The sequence below is a fragment of the Anneissia japonica genome, unplaced genomic scaffold (genome assembly GCF_011630105.1).
Source record: "Anneissia japonica isolate Jap-2015-1 unplaced genomic scaffold, ASM1163010v1 scaffold2756_len2360902_cov194, whole genome shotgun sequence".
Taxonomy (NCBI): Eukaryota; Metazoa; Echinodermata; class Crinoidea; order Comatulida; family Comatulidae; genus Anneissia; species Anneissia japonica.
In genome coordinates, this window is record NW_022719050.1 from 1,354,137 (window position 1) to 1,372,970 (window position 18,834).

Consider the following 18,834-nt stretch of genomic DNA (forward strand, 5'->3'; position numbering starts at 1 on the left):
TTTGATTGTGGTAGCATGTTGTTCTTGTTTATACAGTATTTTAAATTCTCTGCTTTCCTCCAAGAAAAACCATAATAATGTTGTCTTTAACAAGAAATTAAGATAACATAAATCTGTTCTACTGAAGCCTAACACGCATTTCTTTGCTTAAGACCCAATAAACAAGTGGCCATCTCTTTTTGGACAAAGCCCACCCAAGCCAACATGCAAGCGACAATTTCATGGCTGTTTGATGATTATGGTAGTGATAGTGAAGATATGGTGATGAGGATGATAGTACTCTGTACTGTAGCAGTGAAGTGAAACGGCACACTCTAACCCAACTAATCTTAGCAAATGAGAACTCAAGCACACAACTACACTTAAGAAAAAATGCAAGCCTTACACTAACAATAATTAGGCTTATGCACCTCAAATGATGTTTCCATCAGGTGTCACAGGACAACGACTTTTAGTAAACAAAACACCATTTGGCCTGATGATGCTTCCTGGATTGCATGCAAAATATTATGAATAAACAGGGAAGTCCAGTAGAAAAGATTTATATCCTTGCATTGATGTTTCTATGTCATTAATAAATTAGTGCTTGTCATACCAAATTTCATTGGGTCCCATGTACACTATTTTATTGGTGGCTCTTTCTAGAAGGAGAAAGAAAATTCACGGAGGCCCTAAATTTGGGTTGATGATGTTTCCATCAGGTGTCACAGGACAACGACCTTTAGTAAACAAAACACCATTTGGCCTGATGAAGCTTCCTGGATTGGATGCAAAATATTGTTATGAATAAACAAGAAAGTCCAGTAGAAAAGATTTATTTCCTCGCATTGATGTTTCTATGTAATTAATACTGTAAATTAGTGTGTGTCATACCAAATTTCATTGGGTCCCATGCACACTATTTTATTGGTGGCTCTGTCCAGAAGGAGAAAGAAAATTCACGGAGGCCCTAAATTTGGGTGCTCACTCTTCATTGCGCTTAGTGCGCGCCATACCTAATTCATTTGGTGTTCCCCTTTCCCCCATCGTCATACTCGATTTGGGTTTTTTTTGTACTAGACTATGTCTCGACTGAGTTCAAAATGTTCAAAATTAACTTGCTCGTTGGTGGCGCTGTCCAGCAATGTGATGTCGACTGTAGAATGTTTGCCCATAGAGCTATTAAACCTGTCTCTTATACACATCTAGATGTGTATAAGAGACAGGTGCAGGATTCAGAATGATCAAAGGATCAACTGATCAAGAAATATAATCATACCACAAGTAAGATTTGGTACCTGTAGCTTTTAGTGGTGCAATACTACCAATGCTCAAAACTTTAATTGAAAATGCCATAACAAATACATTATGTCTCTTTTATTTATATCTCGTCGTACACATTCAATAGCAACTGTACTTGTATGTGTTTGCCACACACTGATGTGTTTACATAATTCTCTACAGCTGATTGGTGAATAATGGAGTGAATTATGTGTTTACATAATTCTCTCCATTATTCACCAATCAGCTGTAGGATCTGTTTACGACAAGAAAATCTGTTTCTTGATTGCATCACATACAAGAAAGTAGACAGACAAAGACTGCTCAGTGGGTAGGTTTGTTACTTTTTTTCTACATTCTAGTAGGACCCTAGCTGTTTACTATAGATAGGCCTAGGCTAGCCTATATAGGCCTACATACATGACACATACTAGTAATAGTTAGGCCTAGTACGCGTAGGATCCAGCCGGCTGGGCACCCTTTGAATCAGCCACTGGACACAGCTTGGTTAGTTGACAGTGGCATGGCCCCAGTAGACCTAGTCCCCGTCCTCCTAAATTTGTCAAAATTCTAAATTAGGCCTAGGGTCTATTATAGAAAACATAAAACATTAGCTATTAAATCAGTATATAATAATTAGATAAATCATTAAAATTATTGTTTTTATGAATGTTTTTGCACAAAATATTATAGGCCTAAAAGCGAAATTATGATTTAATTACACTAAGAGGTAAATTTAAACTTGTTACTTGTGTAATCCTTGAAATCAATTTAATAATATGACTACTGTATAAAAGACTACAGTGCCAGTGCTTTCAGGGGCATCGTCCCCTGGACCCACACTAGACTCTTCATCTAAAAATCTATTTTTACGCAGACCTTGAGAAAACCTCCAGATTCTGCACCCAAGATCCATGTGGGGCCCATTAGAGATGTATTTTACTCCAGCATTGATGTACAATATTATACCCTGCAACAGCGTGCCAGATGTATTTAGATCATTCTCATATGAAACAATTGTTAAAAATAATAGTTTGAATTTTGTTAGAAAGCATCTGTCTCTAAAGTATCAGTTATATTTTCATGCATAAATTGACTACACTGAAGAAAATAATTTACTATGATTTGTTGCTGTTTTATTGACAAAGAATTGCCGTTTTTTTAAGGCCGCAAACAGCTGGAAAGCTTAAAAAGAAGAAAATTCCATTTTACAGCAGTAAGCCCTACTCATTTTTATTCTCAAATAAAGAAGTGCCAAGTTAATCATTTTGACTCTTAGTATCAAACAGGTGATCCAAATAAAATGGATTTGAATACTGATAAGAAGTGGATGAATTTACTGCCAACGCACTTGAGTGGGTACAACCAAGCTTCAAACCTTGCTCAGAATGAGATGGTCCGCAAACTGGTAAAAGAAGGGGAAACAGTATACCACTTCGGTTTTGGCCAGTCTCCCTTTCCAGTGATGAAAGCTGCCCAGAAAGCACTTACTGAACATACTGGAGAGAATGCGTATTTACCTGTTGCAGGTAGGGTACCATCATATAGTATTATAAATATGAAATCAGAAATGAAAAATTTTTTTTTTCTTTTTAATTACTGCTTACAACTTTTTAGTGTACAGTTTTTTGTTTTATAGATTATAAGCAGTTGTATCCTTTGTTATATACCTCATTATTTAAGCACATTTTAATTTTTGTTACAGGTCTGCCAGAGCTACGTGCAAGCATCTGTAAATTTCATGCTAAGGTTGACAACTTCAGCCAATTTGATGCTGATGACATCGTTGTTGGGCCAGGCTCCAAGGAGCTCATCTTTTTGCTGATGTTAGTCTTCAATGGAGGTAGGACAGGATCTTGAAATATGCTGCTGCTGCTGATGAAGATGATGGTGATGATGCTAGTGATTCTGATGTTGCCGTAGCTGTTGTTGATGATGATGATGATGATGATAATGATGGTGATGATGCTGATGCTGCTGCTACTAATGATGATGATGCTGATGCTGCTGCTGATGATGATGATGACGATGCTGTTGCTGAAGATGATAATGGTGCTGCTAATGAGGATGCTGCTGCCGATGCTGATGATGATGCTGAATATAATGATGATAATATGCTGCTGATACCATGACACTGATGCTGCAGATGATGGTGCTGCTGCTGCAGCTGTGATGATAATAATAATAATAATTTTGGCTTATATAGCGCATTATGCTAAAGCCTCAATGCGCTTAACAGTAAAAATAAAATTCGGGGGAAAAAAAAGAAAAAAAAAAAAAAATGATACTGATGCTGGTGATACCATAATGCTGATCGGATTTGATTTATTTGGTGTAAACAAAAAGGATAGCCCAAGAAAGTCTAGAAGAAGACTTATTTCCAGTTGGGTCCTTCTGGTGGTGATTGGGCAGTACACTGGGAGACAATCCCCTACTAATTTCCGAAGGGTGTACTACGTTCTTTAACGTGCACATGGGCCATAAATGCACACAGGACCAACGGCTTAAACGTCTCATCTGAAAGACAGTGCGCTAAATAGCATCTTTCCATATGGATCAAATACACTTTTTTTGCACGACCCCCTTGAAATCACCCAATATTTTGCCTTTTGGGGGTTCTACCTAAGATAACCCCACAGTGAAATTTTTGGCTTTGCACCAACATTTGCAGATTAGTTAGAGCAATTTGAAATTTTCATGGGATTTGGCTAAAAATTCACCTTGTCACAGATAACTACAGATATCTCTCTTGAAACTCAACGTATTTGAGAAATTCTGATACCATTGGACAGAGGAGAAGATTCTCTTTCCAATGATATGCAACTGATGTCCGGACTAGTGAGAGTTATATTGGTCAACTCACATGACCTTGAACTTTGACCCAAAATATCACAAAAGTATATATCTTGATTTTCGGGAAATTCACACCTCAGTTAGGACACTTAGCCCCCATGATTCCCCCAAAGTTCCATTGTGAACAAATGAAATATATTAGCTCTAGACTACATTTTGTGCCTAGGTATTGATAGTGTTAATGGAGTTTCCAGGAAACCTGCTGATATAATATATTAGCAGGTATTTATATTATAAATATATATTATATATAATACAACCTTGGTCCCAAAAAAATGGTCGCAGGTGCCCTGATTTTCACTACACTATGGTATAGTGAAAGAACTTTTCACAGAATATTTTGGTAATCATAATCATTATCATCTTTTTCATTGTCATCTTTTTCATCGTCCCAATTCACTACTTCAACATAATTATATCATATTGATCATCATTGCTCTTAATTGATATCTTAAATTCACTACCAATCTCATTGGCTATGTTATAAGCTGGTTTTAAATTGTTCAGATGTGATGATGCTTTCTCCAACATGGACGACATACAAACCTCAAGCGTTGCTTACTCAGAAGAAAGTACATGTTATTCCTACCTCCTTTGATAATGATTGGAAGCTAACACCTATGGCATTTCTAAAGGTTTTATTTTAAAATTTACTATACCTCATAAAAACTTTTTTTTTTTTTATCATTGATGTTTGTATTTTAAGTTCAATAAGTAGGCCTCTGTATACCAGCCTAGCTGCAAGAGTTGCCCACTATAAATATAAATATATTTAAAAAAAAATAACATTTTATAAGTCAGTGGTTTTTTACAGTGTCACATTGTCATTTCAGGCTATCACAAATAATAACTTGGAAAAGAAGAATAAACTACTTATCCTGTGTAATCCAGATAATCCAAGTGAGTAATTGGATTGAAAAGTTGGGCTAAGCATGTAGTTAACTTTAGTTTACTGGGGCCCTAGAGTTTTGTCATGGTGACTTTGTTGCTTTTGGGGCCCCAATGCACTTGTCTGATTAAGTAAATGTCAAAAATGTGAATTGGTATGAAATTGAATGTGAAATTAAGCATTAAATAATAATTAGAATAAGTGGATAAAACAAAGGAGTGATGTTTTGACCTACCGGACATATTATCGTACTGAAATACTCAGTACATTCCCAAATACTTGCGAAAAAGTTATGGTGCCATGCCAGTTATCTGGAGGTAGTGGGTTCGATTCACACCCAAATAATTTTTGTTTGCAAGTAATTGGTACAATAACACGTCAGGTTGGGCAGAACATCACTCCTTTTGATATTTTCGTGATGCAAACTCCCATCAAAATAGATTTACAATAATGTAAGCTGAAATTGTATTTTTTAAAAATCTACAGAGAAAAGATTTTAACACAGTAGATTTAGCTCACTAGGTTGGTCAAGGGGGTTCTTACCATTCAAGATATTCCAAGCATGGTGAGTAAAATAGCCTCAAAACAAATTGGTGTTGAGAACGACATTCCTTAGAATTTTTCATAATTTTTTTTTTATTGCAATTTCACAAATTGTCTGTTTCCTTTACAGCGGGAACTTGCTATACAGAACAGGAACTGGAGTCTCTCAGGTATTTATTTAGTTTTTTTATTCTGATCTTTAAAAATATCCACTAATATATAAAGTATGTTCATAATTAACTTCATATAACAGTTATGCAAATCATACTCATGTATTTTGTTCAATGTGTTAAATAAAATATTTGTCATAAATATTTCATTAGTCTTATATTTTTTAACTTGTATGTACAATAATTGTACTAAAAATAGAAAAATTGAAATACAGTAATTGATAATTTATTGTTTACTGGAGTAAATTGAATCTGAAATTTTACAAGAATGTTTTTAAAATGCTTATTATAAACAATATTCCTATATAGTGTCATCTCAGCTTTCTTTTGTCTCAGCTAAAACTAAAACAAGTTTTACATTGATTTGTAGCATTTTAATTGTATTTTTTTTTATGTCCAGTAACCTCTTAATTAAAATTAATCACATTTTAATTTAAAAAATATAAAGATAAAAAAACATCTTATGATGTAATTTTGATCTCCACTGAATTATGGTTATTAATGTATATAATAACTTGAAAATTTATACCGATGTTTGTGAAATGCACGTATATGATGCAGTGCAGGATAATTTGAATTTCTTTCTATGATATGTTAACTCCTCTAATCTAGCGAGGCGTTCCGTGAGCATCAAGTTATTGTTATTACTGACGAGATCTATGCTAGGTTGAAGTTTGATGCTAAGCATGTCAGTCTAGCAAAGTACTACCCAGAAGGTACCATTGTGAGCAGTGGAATTTCAAAGTGGGCAAGTGCTGGGGGCTGGCGGGTAGGTTGAGCAGCATATGTCTTGGTAACTTAGTATGTTAGACCAAGGTTCCATAGTCCTCACAATTGTTACAGCAATCACTTTTACAAAAGATTGTTCTAGCCAATGCAGATCTGTTTTTGCTTAAGGTTTTATTCAATTTGATTCATTCTTCATTATGTTACAATCACTACAAGATGTTGATTTAGTACAAAAGCAATAATCATGTTAATGAAGATGTATACACAAACAAGCATAATTATGCTTTATACATAAGTAACCTTAAAGGAAAAGTATTCAAACCCCACCCCTCCCCCCTTCACAAATACATGCAATGTACACAATCATATCCACTGAGCATGCACACTCTTTCCTAAACACAGTAATGTACGTACACATTTAAATGTATTATATATGTAAATGAACACGTGAACAAGTGAAATCAGAATAGATATATTTAATTTAGTAAACAAATGCCTGCTGTAAAGTATAGCTTTCATCAAAGGTAAAATTTTGAAAGAAAGTTTAAATGTTATCAAAATTATAGCATTTGCTAAGCCAGCATTTAGTTAATTTGTTTCTGTTCAATAAAATATTCTTCTGGTTTTGTCAGTAAAAGTGGATTTATTTTTATTATTTCAGTGGGTAAGCTATTCCAGATATTTGGGCCTGTGTATGAGATACTTTGTTGACCTATATTTGCTCTCTTTTTAGTTTCTAGTATTGTGACTATGTACAGCTTTAGTACAGTATTTCTAATTTCTTTTTTTTTTTAGTTTCTTTTTAAAAAGATATCCAAAATGGTTTGATGAATTAAAAAGGTGTTTAGGGGTGCAGAAAATGTGTTTTATGTGCAGCCTGGGCTTTAATGCTTTCTTTTGCAATTTTAGTAGAAGAATCAACAATTTATAAATTGTAATTTGTATATTGGTAGGTAGAAACTTTTAAAATTTTGAAATGACCCCAACAGTTTTTGAAATCTTCTATAGCAATGTTACCAGTATGGTGAACAAAGTTTAGATGCCAATCCTAAAGTAACTTTGTGACATCCGTTATTAATATTCATTTGAATGATAGACAAATTATATATTGAAGGAGGGTTATACGGTTTATTTCTAGTTCTAATAATAGTATATTTCATTTTTTGTCTTTACAGTTAATTTGTTGGCTTTAAGCCATTTAGATAATTTTAGTTCACATAGCACCGCAAGTTTGGCATAAGCTATTGTTACTGGTGACCCACTTTCAGACCCAAGGCATGATATTGTCATACCACAATGCTGTCGTGTTATGTGTTCATTGATTAAGCATACTTTACTTGCCACAAGCTCAATAAATCATAATGCTACTGTTTTCTGACATTTTGCCATAGTTTTAAAGAAATCTATGCTAGTATGATTTGATTGCAATAGCACTTGCCTCCTATGTTACCAAATAAAGATATGCTGCTGTATTTCTACAGTGAACCTCTGTTAGGTCGAATACAAAGTAGTTGTGATAATAGTATGGAGAATCTACACTCATAATTTTGAAATTTTTAATGTAAAAACACATTTTTGACTTATGTACAGTCAACTTGGGCGATATTGACTGGGTAAATAATAGTAATAAAATTAAACTTTTATGCCCTCACCTATTGACTGGATAAATATAGTAATAAAATTAAGCATTTACACCCTCTCATATGGAGTAATCCTACTGACACCCGTTATTCTTTGCCCTTCCAGCTTGGATACAGCATGTACCCCAAAGAGCTGTCTGTCTTGAAGAATGCAGTCAAAAGTGCAGCTAGCCATACATATTCCTGTGCATCAGCTCCCATCCAACATGCTTCATTGACGGTGAGTGAAACACTTCAAATATCACATTATTTTGCCTATTGTCTCTGTTTATAACATACCCAGCCCTTAAATACACCTGTATTTAAACAAGGGTAAATATTCTGTTGTGAAATCTGGAAAAAATGAATAAAAATAAAGTGACATATATACTATTATATACCTCATATATATAGATTCTAGGCATCTGATTCATGCAGCGGACAGTAAAAAGTGCTATTCCCCTCAAAAAGTACTATTCCCCTAGAAAATAGTACTTTTTTGCCCTGGAGCTTGATGTTCAAATTCTAGCCCACTTAATATCGCGCTGACGGTAAATCGTTTTTGGTTTTTAAATCATATTCGTCTTATGTGCGGATCATCTGTAACATTGTCTTAAACGGCCAACATACAAAAATTGTCCAAAAAAATCGGGTGTGGTGGGGGGGGGTCGCCTTATATGCAGATTGCCTTCTACGCTGGTATATACGGTAATATGGGAAGCTTGCTCTTTATAGTGGTCTGTGCATGTGCAAACTTTCTTTGTAATCCACCATTGGTTCCAGAGACTTCAATGCACAAAATATTCAGTTAAAAGCATTTACAGCATGATTCTATTTGGAGCTATAATAAGAGTAATATTTTACTTGTATACTAAAGTAATTTGCTTTGTATATTTAGCTAAATTATTATCTAATTATTAAATATAATATTTCTTTTGCTTTGCTAATTAACATAATAATACATTGCTATAAAAATAATAATCTTCATTTATTCACAAGACTTTTTCACCATGTGGGTGTTCTTACAAAAACTTATATAAAACTTATTAAGCTAAAACTAAAAAACAAAAACACACAATTGACAAAGCCTAATTTTATTGGATCACCTCTTGTTATTGTTAGGATCATCATCATCATTGGTGATCCGCTTCTTGGATGCTACAATTCTTTTTTAACAAACTAAATTAGCGTATTTTGCCATTTTCAGCATTTAAATATTGTTCAATCCGCACCGCGCACACTTCCTTGTGGGTCAAAGTGCGGCGGATCACCTAACTCGTCCTCAGTGACAAGTTCAAATCTAGTCTTCATCTTCTTTTTATTCTTCTTTCTTTCTCCCCTTTTCTGTTCGCACGATATCTCAAAAAATGCCATGAGTTACGCACAATCACTGTCAACGAACATTTGGTTTGGTCTGGAATAGTCATGGTAAGCTTTTCAAGGCGCTCAGTCATGCGTGAAGTCATCTACGCGCAATTTTGCGTTTTTACATTATCGATCATATCAGCCTAACCAATTGCCATTTCGAAATCGTATTAAGTGATCATTAACTTCGGGTTAATGTTGAATGTACTGTATCTTAATTTTACGCGTGCGCTTCATGACGCGTGCGTACGTGTGCGTCAAATTTTTAAAATGCTTAAAACCACTTTTTGACTAAATTAGAGCACGTTTATTTTATTTTTTTAGCATTTCGAAATTTTTTTTACTTTTCCACTACGCGCGCGCATTTTTACGCGTGCAGCACGTACGGAAGCTAGACATTATGATTTTTCACATAGTTTGGGTTCCTGACATTGTTTTCACAAATTGCAATTCTTTTTGGTCATCTTATGGCCAATAGCAATGCTGTACATGCTCATCAAATATAGGTATCTTTGCGCGGATTTGTGCCGATATACAGTGAAAATGTGCTAAAATCAGGCCTATTTTTAATCAGTTATAGCTCCTTAAGATGAAAGGTGACCCCCAATTTTTATTACATATTCTGAAAGCACATGAGTTGTAAATATGATTTTATAGATCATAATGGCTGATCAGACATTGCGACGTCATCATATTGGCATCTGAATTCAAAGAAAGTGAATTATAGCTATGACGTCATTTTTGAAAATACGCATTTGAGCGTATCTCGCTTATCCTTGATCGATCGTCTTCCAACTTTGAGTATGTTATAGCTGAGACAATTCTCTTTCATATATTTGACTTCTTTTTACATTTTGATGACGACATCATGGTCAAAAAAATTGTTTTTTCTAACCCCCCACATCTTTCTTTCCTCAAGATGTTGATGAGCCCATATCATCTTAACCATTCGGCATTTCTGAATCATATTAAGTGAGCATAATATTCAGGTCAAGGTTGAATGTCAGGTACCTTAATTTTCCGTTCGCACTACTTAACGTGCACTTACGCGTGCGTCAACAATTATGTATACTTAAAATTATGCCTACTTTTAATCAGTTATAGCTCCTTAAGATGAAAGGTAACCCCTAATTTTTATTACATATTCTGAAAGCACATGAATTGTAGATATGATTTTATAGATCATTATGGCTGATCGGACATTGTGACGTCATCATATTGCTATCTAATTTTTAAAAAACTGAAATTTTATTTATGACGTCATTATTTTTCAACTTATTTGAACGTATCTTGCTTATTCTTGATCGATTGTCTTTCACTTGTCAGTATGTTATATCTGAGACAATTCTCTTTCAGAAGTGTCCCTTTATTTTTCATTTTGATGACGTCATCATGGTAAAAAAGAATGCTTTTTTGGAGCCTTCTCATCTTTCTTTCTTAAAAGATGTAAACAATTTTAAAATAGAGGGCGGCAGACTGTATTTCGATGCTATCAGACCGATAGTTTGTATACAGTAAAGGGAAAATTCGTGTGGCATTACCAACCAACAGGGGGTTTTAAATTAAACTTGACAAGGTTTAAATTCATGTGCCGTCCTCGGGCACGTCGTATGAGGTATTTGTACTTGTGCGTTAACATTTTAAAATTGTTAATATCACTTTTCAGATAATTTAAAGCACGTTTCAGATCATTTTTTAGTATTCCAAAACTTTCCATAATTTACGCGCCGTACGCTCATTTCAACGCTCACAGCACGTACTGAAGCTGGAAATTACGTTTCGGTTACATGTTTTGGGTTTGTGACACTGTATTAATATCATTACCGTGCGCATGGACGTTAAGACGTATGTGTACACATTCGTAAGTCATTAAAATGCTCAAAATTACTCTTTTAAAAAACTAAATAGGGCATGTTTTAGCATATAATAATTTTCAATCAGCACCGCGCGTGCTTCGTGAGGGTCAAAGTATGGCAGATCACCAAACTCGTCCTCAGTGACGAGTTCAAATCTAGTTAATATTAATTTCATTAATGTTTTTTCTTAGGTAAAATTGGGTTGTAAACTGACTTAACGCAAAAAACAAAAAAAAAAGCAACCCTCCTCCCCACAAAAAAAAACAAAACCATCAAATACAAAAACTTCAGGTTTTACAACGTACTGTAAAACCGGTAATTTTCACGCAAGTAAATTTTCACGCTCAGAGACCCTTTCAACATATTCGCGGCTTGTTGTTTTCGTGCTTCAGATTTTCCCCAATAGTAAATATTTTCTTTACTTCTGGATTTTACATAGATATCCATGGTGGTCACTATTTAAAGGCATGAAGGTGTTAAATTAAAGGCTAGCGATCTAGGCAAGGGCTAGAGTAAAGTAGGCCTAGGCTAGGCCTAGTCATCCAGGCTGGCTCATTATAATGTCATTAAAATATATATAGTCATATATGTTAAATCAACGAATAAAATGCTTTTTAACAAATAAATAGACAAGAACCTTCATTTTACGCAAGAAATAACCATCATTTATGTGTGAAATTTCGTTGAAAACAAACATTTCTTTTTAGTTTTAAGGATCATTTATGTACAATATTCTGGAGAAAAAAGTGTTCACCGTAACATACAGTACATGACAGTATCCTAGTGTGTAGGCCTAGGGAAAAACAGCTAGGCTAGGCCTAGAAAAACAGGTAGGCTATAGGCTTATACATTGCTGTACGGTAAGACTTAGGCGAGACTTGGCACATGCATATGGTGGCAAGGTTAGGCCCAGTGTACTGTAACTGTAATACCGTACATAGTAGAGCATATTTTTGTTGGTGTTAATATTTTCGCGTGTTGTTGAATTCGTGCTAGCTTGTGCTGGCGCGAAGAGCGCGGAATAAATGTACCACAAAAATTACCAGTTTTACAGTACTTAAATATATGCGTATGCTTCTTTTGCATAAGCCCTTAAATCAACCAACATACAATTGATGGATCTGTATAATGATCAATCTGCAGATCAGAAAAATCCTGTTCAATCTCATTTTCTCTCTTTTTTCCACTTTATTCAAAATAATATTTTAATTAGACACATACAGTGAACTGGAAAACAATTACACAATGTAAATTTAAACAAATAAATTCAATATACTATACCTTTCCAAAAGTTTCCAAAAAAGAATCAAGTTTATAATTAATACTAGCTATGTACTGTATTTTATAAATTATGAATCAACAGGTGTTCTATGTGAAAAGGTAAATACGCCTAAACGCCGGCTTCAGTTAGACCTCCTCGGGACCTAGTATTAATACCGTAGCGAGTTTTGCCCAACTCGATGTGAAAGGTTCATCGCCATCTTACGCACTGAGGCAAATCAGACGGTCACACGAGCAGCCATCAACCGCTGCTGCAGGTAACAAAGCCGATGAAATCGCTAGCTGACAGTTCTTTAGACGTGAAAATAATAATTGACGGCTGTACTCGCAACTAGTATTGGATTGTCGATGCCACAAAGGACTATACAAACACGCTGTGTTCATTAGCGGAGGTTGTGTGTCTTTTTGTTGGATTGCCTTGATAACTCCTTTAAGTGGGCAATTCATATTGAAAGTTTGAATATGATAACAGTAGTAACTTATTGCAGGATCAAATAAATTTAAAATCATATCATAGAAAGCTGGACTTCGGTCTTGTGCACATTGGCAATGCCAGGCAGTCTTTATCAAATATCAGTAGCACATATACAGTTTCCATTACTTAGGATTCAAATAAACCTACTTGACTTATTCCATTATTCAATTATTAACTAAATTATAAATTGATGACTGGAAATATGAGAAACAAATTTGATCTTAGTGTGTGTATTTGTTAGTAGGAGTATTGGTTTTCCAGTTAAACATGGTTGATCACGTTCATGCCCAAAGGCTTTTATCCAATAAGTAGGCCCTTCATTTTAAAAACATTAATATTTGAGAAATCAGCCTTCAAAGTTTATGATTTTGGGCATTTCTCAGGCAGAAACCATCACAAAATCATTAAAAATTGTTGTTTTAACATTGAAAATGGGGAAAATAACAGCATAGCATTATATATAGATATATAAAGGTTAGTTTAGTGTAATAAAATAGATTTCAAAAATTTTGTCATTCCAGCATGTTTTTGCCATTATTTCTGAAACAAGATTTGCGACGAGTGGCTGGTTTGGCTTGTCTTTGCCTCATATGTACTTCTATGATTATATGCATAAAACACATACTATGCTTGTAATCATAAGCATCAATACACATATTATATTATAATAATACATTTTGACAATATTTGAGAGTGCATTAGGAAAGTAAATATGCTGATTGCGGTTGCTGCATGTCTATAGAAACTGATTTTACAACCAACAATTTAAGTCAATCAATTGAAATAAAATTTTAAAAAAAAGTTTTGTTAAAATCAATTTTTAAGATCTAAAATCTTTAGTTAAGATAACTAACAGTATTTGATAAAAAATGCAAAACAGTATTTGTAAACTGGTTTGGCATTGGTTATTCTCAAAGAAATGGAATGGTATTATGAAATATTTATGTTATATATTTATTGTAGTTTTACAATATTTTTTAAAGGCAAGTGTTAAACAACATCTGTGGGTAATTTTATTCTAAGTTTTTCCAATTACTTTAATACAAAGGTACTTGTTTTTTTTGTTTTTGTTTTTGTTGTGGGAGTGAAAACTCCTTTGCAATCTTATTTATAATATGAATAATAAAATAAAGAATAATAATAATAATAATAAAATTTAAGCACACATATCCACTGAATAGAAAAACACAAAATTAATATTACGGTGAACTATAATTTTCCTGATCACTTAGTTCCTTTTCACACAGAATTAGAATTAATATCAGTTAATAATTGCCAACATTCACTACAGTATTTTGCATGAATGGGTGCTTGTAATTGAATCACGATCATGACCCCTTGTATTGAAGGTCAAGAAGGTGTAATGGTGGGTTTATTTGCGCATGCTTGAGATCAGTTGCCTTTTTGTGACTTCAGAGCGTTTTATTTGTTCCAGGCTGCACGCCTTGTCTTTAGCAAATACTCTATTTGAACTTTGTAGGTTTAGCGTGAAGGCATCTCTTGCATTTCACTGCACTATTGACAGTTGCGGGTTTACCTCATTTTTTATTGCTCATTAATAATGTAATTTTGGATTTATATTGCGCCTCGCGTTGTCACAACCTTGAGGCGCCTAACAACAACGTATGAGAAGAAATTAAACCATAAACTAAATTAACCAACAATAATTTATAAAACAAGAAAGTAATGTGCAAATTTACAAATATATATTTTTTCATTAACATAGGTGGGCATAAAAATAGGTTGGAGGGCCAAAACAAATATTTAATTTAACACTAAGGGCTGCACCCAATCTTTGACATATCCAAAAAATACCTTTCAGTATTAATCAGTATTAATATTACTTATTGCAAGCTATTGGTGTCAGGCAAAGCAAAAGAAAGGTTTGTTTTTAGCCAAAAATGTAACAAAATTGGCTTGGGGATGCATGTGGCATGCTGGTGCAACTATATGCTACTATAATTTTTTCTGCACAGTGCTTTTGAAAATACTGTACATCTAACAAATTATGCAAACTGTAAAGAAAAGTTGATAATTTATAATTTGTTTGTGTTATATTTATGTAGAGAGTTGACAAGTGTTGGGGTGAAGGTGATGAGGTCACAGGCTGGTTACTATATGCTGCCCGACTTTGAAATTCTACGTCCGTACTTGAAGAAACGTGGCATCTCTACCTGCCAGCAGTTGTGTGATGCACTCTTTGATGAAGCCAGAATTGCTGTATGCATATTACTGTTTTCATTAAAATAAATGTCCCGCTTTGAATAAACCCTCTCCCTTGAATAAAAACCCTATCCAGAGCCTCATTTGGAATAAAGGCCTCCCTCATATAAACGCCCCAGGGTGTTATTTATTAATCGAATGAATGCTGTCCCCCCCCCCCCCCCAAGTGACTGTAAGCAAAACTAATGAAAGCAACATCATTCTCAACTGAACACATTGATTAATATTCTACTTCAGTAGAATTACACTTTTTCTCCTTGTTCTAACCTGGTTGGGATCAATTCATGCAGTACCACATTTTGATGGTAGTTATGCGTTGTAGAAATTAATTGGTGTTTGTTAATTAGTTAATTGGTATCATGTCATCACGTTGTTTAAGCTGTTTACAAATGAGCCACGAAACACACTGAAAACAAGTAAAAATTAGTGTTCAATCTATTGACTTATCAGGGGTGTAGTTTAATTTCATCTTGGTTGTGTGGGGGGAGGGGGGTGTGGTGCAAAATTCAATCCCTTTTCCAATGAAAATTGAATTGTCATTTTGGGTATTTAACTCAGTGGAACTAATTGCTATGGGGGGTGCATCCACACCACTGCCCCATCCCCAGCCTACGCCAAAAGTCCCAAAAGTGATCTTAAATTGGAATGCGAACTGTGCCTATAACTTAGATAATAGGAATCCGATGGCACTCTATTTATTTCAGGTAATCGGTGGAGGACCATCATTTCTACGACCATTGGATGAGTTCACTGTTCGTTTCTGCTTTGTGTCGTTCAATGGGGAGGCAGCGTTGGAAGCTAGCAGACTAATTGGCCAAAAAGATCTTCCTGATGACTTTGTTGCTGAGAATTGTCAGAACGTTGTAGATGGTGTACAGGTGAGATAGCTTGATTTTAATACAGGCGTCAATGGGTACGTTCACACTTGTGACTTTTCCGGGCATAGTCTACGTGAAGCTCAGTGTGAACATGTCCGGTTATCCACATGAGGTGGCTTTAAACAAACCTACCTGTTGCATAAGTGGTCATATGCTTTTTCAAATTCAAGAATTGAGCTGAATGCCAATTGGTCAAATATTTCCTGAGGTCACAGCTAGTGATGGTGAATGGATTGCCAATTGACTACTAGGTCACTTGGCGTGAGGGTAGTGACATGCCTGCAACTCAACCAGGCCAATGTATATACGAAAATATGTTCATGCCGTGTAAGTCGCAACTACCATTAGTAGAAAGTGTGAACTTGGCCTTAAGCCAGGCACTCATTGCGGGCATTGCGTTGTTTAACGCTCACAGATAGCGGAGTTGGGGTCGTCGCACGACGCAGTGAGTGCCCAGCTTTTGAGGTATCAAAGGGTATGTGCAGTTGTAATTATAGATGGTGGAATCTAGTGGAGTTGAATGGCTTTGTGGTTAAGATGCTTGCCTTCCAGTCCCAGGATCCTGGGTCCAATTCCTGTCAGTGTTGCAGGACTTTCTTCTTGCACTCCCAAAACCACATATTGAAAATTATTTTGTGAACTTAGCCTTAGCGGTATCTAACGATACACAGTTGTGCATGTGTTGTGTGCCTGCATAAATAAACAAAATGTGTGCCTACATGAGTAAATAAATTATAGATTTATTTAGTTTTATTTTTTAGAATTCCTTATGTGTACTCTTTTCTCTTGTGATTTACCGCAATATTTATTGTTCTCCATGTAATACATCACTGACTTTTAACTTGGTTTATCAAGATATTATTCTTGTAACTATATCTTATGTGCAGAAAATATAGTCCAGTACAGAAGAAACAAGTATAAACAATGATTATTGTAGTGTGCAAAACTAATTCAATTTTATATACATTTTTTGACAGGCCCTCAAGAACTGGATGAACAAACAGATGACCTTGGCAGATTAATAACTACTTTTATCATAATCAATTTATTAGTCTTTATGAAAATTACATTTGTAATATCATGGTTGCTGTTGTTTTAAGTATCTAATTAGCTGACGATACCAAAACTACATGTAAAAAGAAATTAGTAATCATCATTAACAACAAAACTATATTTGTTGTTTGGAAACGTCTGTGATTTCCTTATTAGTAATTTCCAAAACCTTGATTAGTGAGACTGCTTTTGTGTGTAGCAAGGGTTAATATGACACAGGACGCGTTCAAGCCGACTAGGTGGGTTACAAACCCATTTTTAAATTATTAGTAAAAAGGAGCAATTGCGTGAGAGGCTTTGAAAATAACTCCAAAGCTCTTTTGTGAACAATTAGAAATCCCATCCCCTTTGGAAAACCTGCCTACAGGCTTGATATTGCATATAGTGATATATTGATTAACAGAGAAATCTTATACTAATGTGTACACATATACGTAAAAAAAAAAAAAAAAAAAAAAAAAAAACGCATGTCTAAAGCATCATCTTTTATGAATTACTTGGCTCTTCTTGCTTATACTCAAAAACTGATTGAATCTGATTGTTATATTTTTTTCACAAAATTCACTCTACATATTTTGTACCCTGCATCCGCCCCAGCTATCAGGCATAGTTTTTCTCACTGGTCCCAGTGTGCTTTAATAACCAAGTAATGAGTCTTACTAACCATGGATATGGCAGTAAAGCTGGTTTTCCACAGGAATCAAAACAGCGGTCGCTTCCTGAGCTCTGATTGGTTGCGCATTTTTTCGCTTCACGAAAACTCCGATATAAATGTGAATGCGCATGTGCATGAACCGATGCTTTTGATTCGCTCAAATAAATTCGCCAAGTGGAGAACAGGCTTCAGAAGTGATTGTAACAGCAGCCTAGTGATTAATGAAATATCAGAAACAAAATAATGAGTGTGTGAGGTTACTAAACCATAAAAGCAAATGTTCTAGTATTCTGCAATTATAAACCAAAACATATATTTTTACATTTTAAATTAGAGTAGAACCCCTATTTTTAAGGTGATATCAAATTGTCACCTTAATGAGGGTGTCCCCTGGATAAGGATACCCCTATATTTTGAGTACACCAATCAGAACTGAAATTATCCCCTTTGTAAGGGGTTTTTGACATAGCCATATCGATGTCTTAGATTCTTTATGATAATATTTTAATTGACCTAAGAACGAATTGCAACAAAATTAAACTAATTTGTATGATTACTTGCAATGTAAATAAAATATATTATGATATGATGCCATATCAAATTAAATGTAAGTAATTGAAACAAAATTTGTATTGTTTCATGATTTAAGTGAGCAAATAACCCTTTTTAAAATATTTGTTGAGCTTTCTATTGAATACCCAAGATACAATAACATGAGTAATGACAAATCAGTATGCAGGTATGGATTGGAAACCTATACTGTATGAAAGTACCTATACACTAAAAAAAGTACCTAATGGCTATGTATGAAATTAACAAGATTAGTTTATACGAAGTGACACACTGAGTATGTCTTTACCAATATCCATTTTAGGGAGCAAGAAAAAAAAACGGTTTTTTAAAGTATATTGCTCAAAAGTTGTCAAAATATAATATTGAATGCAATATTATTTTGAGTCTTTGGCCCCTGGACCTTGATCGATGG

At 34.5% G+C, this 18,834-nt stretch overlaps 1 protein-coding gene across 1 annotated transcript; it reads left to right on the forward strand.

Annotated features, from left to right (window-relative positions):
* Positions 1-1,425: 1,425 nt before the first annotated feature.
* Positions 1,426-18,475, forward strand: LOC117110770 (aspartate aminotransferase-like). The gene is made up of 11 exons (XM_033253568.1): positions 1,426-1,591; positions 2,540-2,789; positions 2,966-3,103; positions 4,621-4,748; positions 4,947-5,013; positions 5,676-5,715; positions 6,328-6,484; positions 8,191-8,350; positions 15,004-15,260; positions 15,968-16,141; positions 17,119-18,475. The coding sequence occupies exons 2-11, from the start codon at positions 2,564-2,566 to the stop codon at positions 17,161-17,163; spliced, it is 1,392 nt and encodes a 463-aa protein (XP_033109459.1). The 5' UTR covers positions 1,426-1,591; positions 2,540-2,563; the 3' UTR covers positions 17,164-18,475.
* Positions 18,476-18,834: the final 359 nt, after the last annotated feature.

Coding starts and splice junctions, on each gene's coding strand:
- LOC117110770 (XM_033253568.1), top strand. CDS start 2,564: ATGGATTTGAATACTGATAAGAAGTGGATGAATTTACTGCCAACGCAC. Junction 5,716..6,327: donor CAGGAACTGGAGTCTCTCAG/GTATTTATTTAG, acceptor CCTCTAATCTAG/CGAGGCGTTCCGTGAGCATC. Junction 15,261..15,967: donor TTGATGAAGCCAGAATTGCT/GTATGCATATTA, acceptor TATTTATTTCAG/GTAATCGGTGGAGGACCATC.